The sequence below is a fragment of the Antechinus flavipes genome, chromosome 3, assembly GCF_016432865.1.
Source record: "Antechinus flavipes isolate AdamAnt ecotype Samford, QLD, Australia chromosome 3, AdamAnt_v2, whole genome shotgun sequence".
Classification (NCBI taxonomy): domain Eukaryota; kingdom Metazoa; phylum Chordata; class Mammalia; order Dasyuromorphia; family Dasyuridae; genus Antechinus; species Antechinus flavipes.
This window is the reverse complement of record NC_067400.1, coordinates 607661187-607673356: the sequence shown is the minus strand read 5'-3', so window position 1 is coordinate 607673356 and position 12170 is coordinate 607661187. Positions and strand designations below refer to the sequence as shown.

Below are 12170 nucleotides of genomic sequence, written 5' to 3'. Positions count from 1 at the left end.
CCTCATAGGGAGGAGTCCCGTGTCCAGCCCAGATGGTTTTTAGAGGGACCATCCTGTAGAACCCAATGCCCTTGCTTTTGCTTTGCCCCCATATTCATAGAGAGGCTTTCCCGGAGAGATGTTTACCCATTCCTAGCATGGGGACTCTGAGTGGGGATGGGGAGGGTCATCCTTCCATTCCTAGATCATGGAATAGGGGGTGGGGTGGAGGGGGCCCTAAAGGCTTTTCTGCCTGACTGTGCTCTCTCCCTAGCTCTAAACTTTGTGGGAGCTGGGGAGATAGACTCTTCCACATTCTCCCCTGAATTTCAGAAGGGCAAGCACCAGGAGACATCCCTCCTAGCCTCCCAGCTTCCCAAGGGGGTCGGCTACCAACTGATCCTTCCATCCCCCCCCCCAACCTGGCCAAAGTAGATCCAGCTGAGCTGTTGGCTTCCGTAGGGGTTGGGGAATCTCCTTCCTCCTCCTTCCTTCCTCCTTCCTCTCCTCCACGCCCCCAGAAGTGGGATGAGGTAGGAGGATGGGAAAGGGCCCCGTGGCAGCTGTGTATTATGTGAGGTGCTCTCTTTTGCAGGTCAAACAGGCTTTGGGCTTAAAAGGCCTGTTTCTCAGAAATCCAAAGCAGGCGTCCCTGGACAGTCATGCTGCTGGGCAGTTCCACAACAGACCCTCCATTAGCGGGCAGCTCCTGAGGCGCACGGCTAGCGCGCCCACCAAGAGCCAGAAGAAGAACAAAAAGGGCTTTCCCGAACTCACCATGGACACCAAAGAGCACGGCTCGGAGGCGGCCGGCGAGGACACCTCCCAGCCTCGCTTTGACTCGGAGCCGGAGAGCGCGGCCCTGGTCCCCGGAGCCCTCGGTGAGGGGCCAGGCCGAGGGCCCAAAGGTAAGGCCCAGGGTCCTGGGACAGGGACGAGCCAGAGCCGCCCGGCCGAGGGCCTGACCTTGAGCGAGCCCACCCGACGGGCAGAGAGGTTCCAAAACCTGGGCCTTGGCTCCCCAGGTGAGAGGCCGGGGACCCCCGACGGGGCCGGGCCTGCCGGCATGGCGGCCAGCTGCATGAAATGCATGATTGGCACCTGCGAGGGGCCCGAGGTCGAGGGCCAGTGGAGCGGCTGCCAGCCCTGCCCGGGGCCCGGCGGCAGGGAGGCTCCCCAGCCCGAGCAGTGTAGCGGGGCGCTGGAAGGAGCCGGGAGGCTGGGACTCGGACCCTGGGGCATCAGCGAGCAGCCCCGAGCCCGGCAGGACTATCTCCCTCCCGGCCCCGGGGGCGGCAGCAACAACAACAGCAGCAACAGCAACGGCGGCCGCGGAGCTGCCCCGGCCCCCCAGGACGATGCCCAGCCCCTAGGCGTGGGAAGGAAGAGCAGACGTTTGTCTAAATGCCTCGGGGCCAGGTGGCCGGGAGGGAAATACGGGAGCGCTGTGAACCTGGTTACTGCCGCCAGTGGCTCCGCGCCCTGTGACTCCAGCAGCCTGGAGAGCCTCAGGGGTCCTGACAATGCCCGCAGATCCGTGGGCACCTTGCAGAGGGAAATGAATGCTTTGTTTGTTCAAAAATTGGAGGAGATTCGGAGTAAATCCTCTCTATTCTTTACTGGTAAGACTAGATTTTCTTCCCCCTTACTGGTCCGTACAAAGCGCTCCCCTCCTCCCCACTGTGTCCGTCTCCATCACTCCCCAATCCCCCTCAGCATGGCCTGGGGGGTAGTGAAGACGTTTCCGTGTGGCTTCTTCGGGATTGGGGGGGGGGGCCCTTTTCTTTTTCAGTGTGTTTCTGTACCAAGTTGGTTTTGGTTTTGCTTAATTAGGCTCCCTACCTCTGCCCCTAGTCTTTAGTCCTCCCCATAAGCCATCCTGCTCTTTGAGATCATTGTCATCCTCCTGTGGAAACCCACGTGGAATCACTTTAATGTAGTATTGACCAACCAGAGCCCTGAGATAGGGGCGGGATGGTCACAGGGCTCCATTTCTCTCCCTTTCAAGTTCCTTCCTTGGGACCCTCTCTTCAAGATTGTCTCCTTTGGACCTTCCGCATTTTAGGGCTCCACCCTCAAAGACTTCCTTTCTGTTTTCTTGAAAAGTCAGGCCCCAAGGGAAATCTGGAATAATTGAGAGTTGTAAATGAGGCTCTCTTCTGGGTCACTGACCCCCATTTCTAGGCGGAGGGTTCAGGAAGAAAATACTCTCTATTAATGAAAGTTATCAAATTGAAGAGCTTTAATAAAATAAGGCATCTTGGCTCTTTGGGCTTAGATTTTTCAGAATTCATGGCATTCGAGGCAACAACTTGAATGAACTTTACTTTCTCTTCCTCTCGGGATCCAGGACTTTGTGACTGGAGCTGTCTTGCCACCCACAGAGTTCTTAGAATTAAAAAAAATTTTTTTTTACATTGAAATGGGAAAGAAAAACCTCAAAACATAAGAATGTATTTCCTCTGCAGATTTGCAGGGTTTTTTAATCATAGCTTTTTATTTTGCATCAAAATCCACGCACAGATAATTTTCAACGTTCACCCTTGCAAAACCTGGTGTTCCAAATTTTTCTCCCTCCCTTCTCCTCACCCCCTCTCCTAGACAGCAAGTAATTCAATATATGTTAAACAAGACATTCATTTTTAAAAGCATCTGAACTGTCTTTGTTTAAATTTGCTAGGAAAAGAAAAAATGGCCATCACTTTAGAAAATGGTGGTCTACTTCAACCTCCCACCCAGAGGAATGTCCTCTACCATGGCCTTGCTGTAGGATACTTGTGGGAGCTTGAATGAAACATGTCTCACAGAGCCTCAGTTCCCCTTCTGTAAAAGGAGGAGTGACAATACTGACAATTTGTAAATCTTGTTTTGCTGTAGAAAAGTGATGGATTTGATGATCCGATCAGTCTCTCTTTCCATGGGTGTTCCAGCTCACTTCCCCCCTCCCCCACCCAGGCTGGCTGTATAAAGTTCAGAGAACTATGATTGGTGGAAATATCTTTCCAATAGGAATAGAAATATGTCTCCCTATACCCTTTCCCCATAAATTTAAATTTTCCTCTCTGGGCCAAGCAGACTGAATATAATTCCTCTTGGGTATGATGCTCCTTCGACTATCTAAAGACAGCTGTTGTGTTCTCACCCTCCCTCCCCCCATTGTCGATTGGACCTTGCATTGGTAGAGGTGGGGACACATTCCCAAAGTTCCACCAGCCACGGACATCCGTGGAGTTGAGGGCTTCTAGGATTGTTCACAAATGTGGGATAGAATAATTGAGGAGGAGCTGGATCAAGAGGTGGAGAGTTGGGGTTCTCCTCCCCTTCCTCAAATTCCCTGGGAACAATCCCAGATTCCCTCTCCTTGCTACTCTGGTTCCATCAACTCTTACTCTTAGAACCCAGCATTTTAGTGTTCCTCACCCTCTACTTTCTTCTTGTGGTTTATCATATTCCTGGTTCCTGACTTTCTCTTTCCCCTGAGAGCTGCTTCCTCTCCCTGCAGAGGGGAGACTAAAAGCCACCAACACCATGATGTATAGGGGGAGCATTTCAGATGATAAAACTTCCCTTGATTACCTGGAGGCAAAGACTTTTTATCCCATTGAGGAGGGGAAAAGGCACTGAGTTCACTCTCACCTGCAGAATCAACATCATTCACAGCACATTCGGTACTGCTTCCTTTAATCCGGCTGGACTGGGAGATTTCCCCCCCTCTTCCCCATCCCCAACCCCTCACCATCCTTCCCTGACTGGGAAGAAGGAGTGGGGAAATCAGACCTAACAACATTTTCTTTGCTGCTCGGGGCATCCTGTTGAGTCAAATCAAATAGACCTTTCTATGTTCAAAGTTTGGAAAATGATGAGCTGATGGAAGCCAGGACTCCTGATTATTTATACCCCAAATTTGCTGAAGATGGACGTCCCAGAAACTGGGGGGAAGGCCCGTGCAATTACATTTAATTGGTCTTTTGGCAGTTTCACTATAGGGAATATTTATTAAACTTAAAAAAAAAAAAAAAAACTACTCATCAGTGCTCTGGTTGGGCAAACTTTCCCAACTACAGGGAGGGGCTTTGATAAAATCCCTCACTGCGATTCCTACTCCCCTTCATCCCCATCCTGCCTCAGTCTCCCACTTCTGTCTCACCCTCCCGACTAATTATGGTTTTCCCGCCCACATGCATCCTCTACCTCTGTAGTTAAGAATTGAAAGGACAGAGAGATTTTAAGGTAATTCACCAAGATTCTTCCCCACTCCCCTGTCCGGGATGTTTCCTCTCCCCACCCACCCGAGCAGCCCTTGTTTGGCTTGAGGCTCTTGAAAGTTCTGGCCCCCAATATCATGTCTGACCACAGGGTTTCAATACGCCCTGAGCATGCTGGGCAGATGGGCTTGGGAAAGTGGCTGTAAAGGTTTCCAAATCCCCAGCCTGGAGGGGTTTGTGTTCCGCATGGGATTCTCTTTGAGCGCGCTTGAATTGTGTGTGTTTGTGGTGGGGGGAGGGGGGAACACACGCACCTTGGCTGCAAGGGGTGAGGGAGGACCCGAGAGGACAATGCAGGGCTGGGAGGGTGGAAGCCTCCGCGTGTTGGCTGCGGTCCCTCAAACCCTCCCCCACCCAAATCCCGCCTTCCCCAGAGTTCTGCCTTGGTTGCCACCCTCATCCCCTGGGGTGGGCCTCTCGGAGGGCTGGGCCCTGGGCGCTCTCGTCTCTCACTCCCCCACTGGCCTGACGCTGTCCTTCTCTCTCCAGATGGCCGCCCGTTCTCCATCCAGAGATCTGTCTCGTCTTTGTACAGCCTCGAAACCATTGCGGAGGAGCCGCTCGTTGCCAAGGAAACACCATCCCCAGCTCCCTGCCCCCCTCTGCCCCCCGCCCCCATCAGCGACTCCGACGGAGGGTCCCATGGCTCAGCAGGCTCGGGCTCTGACACCCCTCTGAGCTCCCCCTCCCCGGGTGGGCCAAGGACCAACGGCCCCGGGGGATTAACAGCTCCGGGGCCCCACCCCACTGAAGGAAGGCCTGAGGGCGGAGAACGGGAGTCCCGGAGGGCACTGCCCACGTCCCCGGCAGGGCAGGCCTTCCTTCCGCACCCCTCCCCCTGTGCGGAGGAGCCGGATGGAGCGGCTCAGCGGGCAGAGCGCACAGGTGACCCCCCGGCTCCCCGCCGGCCTGTGGGTTCCGTCCCCCTGAGCATCTCCCCGACCCCAGCTTGGGTCCTGGTCGCCCGGCCAACCGTGGTGAGGAGGGCCAAGAGCGAAGGGCTGGTGGTTGACCACCTGGTGGTGCGGCGCGCCCCGCCTGGCCAGTCCCCCGCGGCCTTCATCTACTCGGACGCCACGGGCAGCGACCAGCTTTGGAGCAAGTTGGAGCCGGGCAGCCACCGGGACAGCATGTCCTCCTCCTCCAGCATGTCCTCCAACGACACCGTCATTGACCTCTCGATGCCCAACCTGGTGAGGAAGAGCCTGCCCAACCTGGGGAGCCTCGCGGGCAGCCGGGAGAAGCTGGGGGGGCTGGCGGCACACCAGAGCCCCTGGCCCCACTCGGCCGCCTCGGGCGGCTCCGACCTGCCCCTCGTGACCAAGAGCAAGTCCAATCCCAACCTGAGGGCGGGGATGGCACTCCCGCCGGCCCCAGACGAGCTGCAGCCCCGGCCCCTGGCCCGGAGGCCCGAGGACGCCCTGGCCTCCCTCCGCCGCAGGCCCACGTGGAGCCGCCTGTATATGGAGGGCCTCCGGGCAGAGGGGGCCTGCCTGCGGCCCCGAGCTCAAGACGCCGGGGCTGCGGCCAAGTCCAAGAGCTTGGGCGACCTCACGTCCGACGACTTCGCCCCGGGCTTCGAGAGCACCTACCGGAGCATCAGCCGCAGCTTCGGCCCCCGCGCGGCTCCCGCCGCCGGGCCGGGGCGGCCCCCGGGGGCCAGGCTTCAGGCCGGACCCCGGGACGAGCTGACGGAGCAGCTGAGGAGGCTGACGGGCTTCCAGCAGGCCGGGGACATCACGTCCCCCACCAGCCTGGGGCCCGCGGAGGACGAGGACGAGGATGAGGGCGCCGCGGCCCCAGCCGGCCCGGGTCCCGGCTTCCTCCGCCGATCTTCCTCTCGGAGCCAGAGCAGGGTGCGCTACATCGCCACGAGGGCCCGGCAGGCCCAGGAGAGGCAGCGGCTGCAGGGGCTGGGGGTCCAGGGCCCCCTGGAGGAGCGGGGCAACCCCGAAGGGGCCTGCTCCGTGAGCAGAGAGGCCTGTGTGGACTCTCTGGCCCGGTTGATACCCCCATCCAAGCTCGCCCCGGACCTCCTCCAGGATTCGCACTCAGGCCCCGTTCTCTTGAAACTTTAAGCCCAGCAGAACTTGGGAGGGGGGAAGGAGAGAAAGCACTTGGCTTTGAGCTGCAAAGACCGAGAAGGGTTCTTCCTCGCGCGGGTCCCGCCCGCCCGTCACTCGGCCCTTCTCTGGGCTCAGTCTGGGGCTGAGTGGGCGGGTCCGGAACCCGTCCCTCCCGCCTAGCCGAGGCTCGGCCTTCTCTGTTTCCACCGCCCCGGTTTCTCCGTCCAACCTGCCCAGCCCCCGTGCCCCGGCCCCTGGCTGCAATCCCGCATGCTAGCACTCCCCCTCCCCAAACCCGGGCTGGCCTGGGGCCCGGCCCGGCTCGCCCACCCCCAGAATTTGCCAGCTCCCCAGGCCTCGGAGGTGCTCATGCTGCAGTCAAAGCAGGAGGGGGGAGGACGTGGGGCTCTAGACCTCTCCCACTGCCCCCCCCCCGGGGGGGGCAGCCGCCCTCCAGCTCAAATACGTGGAGGGTTTGGGCTGGGGGGATGCTCCCCACAACGCTGCTGTACATAGCGCATGGAGGGGAAGCCCTCCGTGCTTGCACTGCCACGCCAGGGTTTTCATGTGTTTTAAAATGAAATTATATACATATATATATTTAAATTTTTAGACTCACATATAGAATACGAGCAAAGTTATCCAAAATGATCCTTCTCCGTTTTTAACCTTTGTTTTTAGCTTCATGTGTATGTACTTACACATGCATGTGTATGTGTAGTGTGTGTGTGTGTGTGTGTGTGTGTGTGTGTGTGTGTGTGTGTGTGTGTTCAGGACAGTGAGAGAGAGGCTATGAAGCTACCAGCCCTTCTGGGTGGGAAAAATGTTAACCGAAAGGGCTTCCCAGCCCACCCTAGTCCCAGGAGAAGGCAATCACTTTCCCTGGGCCACCCCACTCCCCTTTTTACCCATCTTGTTTTATTTGTATAAGAATTTTCTCTGTACATGGAAACATTTTAAAAAACTTATTTGTAAGCTCTTGAATGACTCCAATAAAATGCATTCAACCTTTCTGTTTCTGACTTCTTTCAGCTGTAGCTGGGCTCTGAGCTCTGGGCTTTGGCAACGGTGACCCCTTCTCTCTTGGTCCTAATCTGGGCTGTTCTGCCGAGCTTGGACCCCGCACTGGACTGGCTGGGCTGGGAACTCCGATCTGGACTGGCTTTGGGTGGGATTCTTCTCTGATCTGAGCTGAATTTGCTCCCGGGTAGATGGGAGGGGGGGTGGATCTCCTCTGGACCAAGTTTGAAGTTCCTGCAGCTGGCAATGGCTCAAATTTGAAACTGAGCATTACTGGGCTTTGGCCATAAATGCCAGACTCTGGGCCAAGAGTGTCTGAACTCAGTGGTTTGGGGTTCAGTGCTGAATAGACCTCCCTAACTATGGTCGTCCCATATGTAGCCGTTGACAGAATTCGAAGTCATTTGGCAGCCTAGAAACCATAGCACTAACAGGAAGAAGAATTATTTAAAACAGGAAACTTGCAGGTGTTCTCTATTAGTAGAAGTACAGATCCAAGGTGGTCCCCCCTCAGGACCATGTCCTGCACCTTCCGCTTAGCTGTGGCTTCCTAGTATTGTAGGGTCTTTTCCTTCTAAATTGGGTTTATCTTAAAATAGTGAATTGGACCTCATTTCATACCTCGGGCCCTGGATACAGTTGGCAGCCCAGGACTTCAATTGTCTGGACGTCAGGCTCAAGACCAGGCTGGACCATGTTGGAGTCTGGGTCCAATGGGTTGTGCTGAGCTGGATTCAGCTGAGAGGGAAGTTGGATTATTGATTAGGTGGGGAGAAAAATATGTACAAGACAATGAATTTTGTCTACAAAGACAAAAACTATAGTCCCTGTCAGAAGGAGTCTGCAATTTACATTACAAATTATGAAATAATTGTTATCCATCCTCGGCTCAAGGGCCTCCAAGGGGAGGTGGTGGCTGGGGAGAAGCCCAACCACTCTCAAGGAGCAGCCCACTCCATTCATTTATAGAAAGTTTTCTCTAACATTTGCCTCGATTTGCTGCTTTACACCTTGTACTCATCGAACTTAATTCTGTCCTCTGGGAGGGAGGGCAGGTGGTCAAGCAGATTAGGTGAGGTGAAACCCCTCTTCCACATCACAGCTCTCCAAGTATTTAGCTGTCCTGTGTTTTATTTAGGATTTGTCTATCTAAATATTGTTTCTCTTTGGCAGAAAAGTTCTTTGAGGATAGGGGATTTCCATCTGTATCCAGAGAAAGGACTGTGGGAATTGAATGTGGATCACAACATAGTATTTTCACTTTTTGTTGTTTGCTCGTTTTTTTCTCCTTTTTTTTTCCCTTTTTGATCTGATTTTTCTTGGGCATGATAAATGTGGAAATATGTTTAGAAGAATTGCACATGTTTAACCTATTTTGGATTACTTGCTGTCTAGGGGAGGGAGGGAGAAAAATTTGGAACACGACATTTTGCAAGGGTGGATGTTGAAAATTGTCTTTGTGTGGCTTTTGAAAAATAAAAAGCTATTATTAAAAAAGAGCGACTAGGGAGTTTCCATATTTTTTAGGCTTATATTGCCAGTTTAGCAAGGTACCTGTCTGACTGATGGAGGAAGTGCTGGATAAATAGGCTTAGGATTGAACTTGAATTGCCTCAAGGCTGAGGTTTCGAGATTCTGAGCCTGCCTCTGTCTGTAGATCTGGGGGACATCAGGGGATATTCTGGGTTTCCTTTTCCCCACAGGATTCTTTTGTGAGGGCACTGGCCTGGGCTGCCTCTTTTTTTTTTTATTCTGCAGATGATGTTGGTGGGAGGGGGCTTGGAAAAGCCCTGGAAGCCCCCACCCTTTCAGCCCCTTGTACCCAGAAAAGCCCCAGAATCTGGAGTCATCAAATTCAGGTTTGGGTCCTGGTTGTGGCCCGGGCCTGTTGTGTGCTCCTAATTAAGCAAGTTACCCTGTCACTGAGCCAGAACCGCCCTCCAGGCTCCCCAAGGACCCCATTCTTCAGGGCAGGCCCTGAGTTGTGCTGATTCTGAGGGATAGGAAATGAGCCGGCTTTTCTAGCCAGGAGCCGGAGGAAGGAGGTGGGAATGTCGAGGGGATGCTGAGTCTCAGGCCAGTGGGGGATCAATCCCCGAGGCCTGAACTCCCTCCCCCATGGGCTCCCTGAGAAGCAAGACTTTCTGATTTGTGTCCTGGGCCACATCACTGCTCCCCCACCCCGACCTGTTGGAATCCTAGTGTGAACTCAACTTGAAACAAGGTGATAACTCAAGGGAGATGTTAGAATCCTAGTGTGAACTCAATGTAATTGATATAATGCTTGTGTTTACACCTTTACTCATTGGGATTTACAAGTATGAGAGATTCACGAAATTAACTGTGTAACTTTGTGAATTCACACCTCCCTTGAAGCTCTTAGGGCCAGAGAGCCCTCGGGGAAGAAACCCATAATCCCTCTCTCTCTATCCCACAATCCCTCTCTCTCTCTGGTATATAAGAAACAGACAGAGGCTCTGGGACAGAATTCAGTTGAATTACACAGGGAGTGGAGCTGAATTTGGAGCATCAAGTGAGTTGAGCCAGAAGCCCTCTCTGAGTGAGGAGTTTTACTTCAGAACATTGACTGGGGTCGGAGAGGAGCATTCTGGAGATTGAGAGCCAGAAGCCCTCTCTTGGAGGCAGAACAGATTCAACTCGGTGCTGGTTCTGGAGGCTGAAGAAAGCAGAGGCAGAAGCAAAGGACAAAGCTGCAAAAGCTCCAAGGAGAGAGGCCTCTAAGCTAACCAGGCTATACTGGAAGCAGTAAAAGATCTGAACTTTTATCACCTGGCTGCGTTTTGGGTGATTATTATTCTTAACTGATACTAAGACTGCCTCCAGAAAACCACCCCCCGAGAAACCTGCTCTCCCCAGAAAGAACCATTCTTATTATTTTAAAGAAGAACAAAAACACCAACTCCTGAACGTGGGGCAAGAATTACAAGAAGAACCAGAGCTGTTCGTGAGAAGGCTCCTTCCAGAGTTAAAGAAGAAGAGCCCTGTCCGAGTGGTAAGAAGTTCAGAAGCAAGCCTCAGTTGGCAAGGTACCTGGGAAATATTGTTGACCTTAGCAGTTTTGACTTTGGAACTGGAAAGATGAGTCAATTACAGAAAAATAAACAGACACTATGGAATGATCCTCTCAGTCAAAATAAGGATAAACCAGACTTGAATACGACATTGCCAATTAGACAGACAACATTGATTTTCAAACAACCTGTAACTAAAGTCACGAACCATCCTAGTAATAAAGTAAAATCATATCCTAAACGAAGGAATGACAAACCACGGCAGCTTTTCTGGGAGAAGAGGCTACAAGGACTTAGCGCATCAGATGTAAAAGGACAAATTATAAAATCTATGGAACTTCCAAAAGGTCTTCAAGGGGTTGGCCCAGATGATAATGACAAGACACTTTTATTGGGTGTTGCCAGCGCTTTGCACACTAGCTCTGCACCAGTAATAGGGCAAATCTCTTTTGCTGTGGGAAAAAACCCTGCTGTTTGGCTTAATACATCTCAACCCCTTTGCAAAGCCTTTATAGTTACAGATGAAGATATTAGAAAACAGGAAGAACGAGTACAACAGGTGCGTAAGAAATTGGAAGAGGCACTTATGGCAGACATCTTATCACAAGCTGCTGATACAGAAGAGATGGATATTCAAATGGACAATGGAGATGAAGCATGAGAATATGATCAGGTACTTTCCATGGACTTTCCCCAAAAAGCAAATTCCTAGAAGTTGAACATAAATGTTTCCACTGGGTTTTGCTTATAAGAAGAACTGGACCCATGCACTTATACAGCTTTTTAATAGCATTAATCAATGCATTTTTAGACATATTTTGATATATATGTCTATTATTCAAAAATTGATCTTTATTTTGAGTCCTAGGACTTATGGACATGTGTAAATTCTCAGGTTGATTCATGTTATTTGTTACATTACTACTAGCCTGTGTTGTATTACTATGTGCTTATGTATTTTATGTGATTGCAAGAATCATTGGATTTCTTGGGATGAAAAATTGTTGATGAGACTATTGCAGTACTTAAATTTTCATGTTGATTCATGTTATTTGTTACATTACTACTAGCCTGTGTTATATTGCTATGTGCTTAAATAAATTATGTGTAATGCCTCCCATATTGATGGATTTATGTGTATCTGTTTCAAGTGAGCCCCTTCAGAAACCCACTAATCTGATTTGAGTTCCTATTTCCTTTGGTGTTTCCATCTTCCTTCCTGAGATGTCAGGGAGCGCGTGACCACCTTCTTTTTATGGTGTTTCCACTCCTATTTTTTGAGCAGTCAGGGAAGGCGTGATCACCTTTTTGGGGTTCTCACCTCCTTGAGAAGTCAGGGAGGTCATGACCACCTATGTTCTAAATCAAAAGAAAGGGGGAGATGTTGGAATCCTAGTGTTAACTCTACTTGAAACAAGGTGATAACTCAAGGGAGACGTTAGAATCCTAGTGTTAACTCAAGGCAATTATACAATGCTTGCGATCACACCTTTACTCATTGGAATTCACAAGTATGAGAGATTCACGAAGTTAACTGTGTAACTTTGGGAATTCACACCTCCCTTGAAGCTCTCAGGACTAGAGAGCACTATAGGAAAAAACCCACAATCCCTCTCTCTCATATATAAGAAACAGACAGAGGCTCTCAGACAGAAGTCAGCTGAATTACATGGAGAATGGAGCTGAATTTAGATTGAAAGGGGAGCGTCAAGTGAGTTGAGCCAGAAGCTCTCTCTGAGTGAGGAGTTTTACTTCAGAACACTGACTGGGGTCGGAGAGGAGCACTCTGGGAGATTGAGAGCCAGAAG

The 12170-nt window shown here is 51.8% G+C and overlaps 2 protein-coding genes across 2 annotated transcripts in view; both read left to right on the top strand.

Annotated features, from left to right (window-relative positions):
* The window catches only part of PLCH2 (phospholipase C eta 2), a 164181-nt gene extending 157130 nt beyond the window's left edge, over nucleotides 1-7051 (top strand). Inside the window, exons 22-23 of the mRNA XM_051988768.1 lie at nucleotides 575-887; nucleotides 4734-7051. Of these exons, the coding sequence (XP_051844728.1) occupies nucleotides 575-887; nucleotides 4734-6322 (1902 nt within the window). The 3' untranslated portion in view covers nucleotides 6323-7051. The remainder of the gene's footprint in view (nucleotides 1-574; nucleotides 888-4733) is intronic.
* Nucleotides 7052-9091: 2040 nt separating this feature from the next.
* LOC127557543 (methyl-CpG-binding domain protein 2-like) lies at nucleotides 9092-11475 on the top strand. Its single transcript, XM_051990853.1, has 2 exons — nucleotides 9092-9189; nucleotides 10234-11475. Exons 1-2 carry the CDS (start codon nucleotides 9092-9094, stop codon nucleotides 11021-11023), a joined length of 888 nt encoding a protein of 295 aa, XP_051846813.1. The 3' UTR covers nucleotides 11024-11475.
* The last annotated feature ends 695 nt before the right edge of the window (nucleotides 11476-12170 follow it).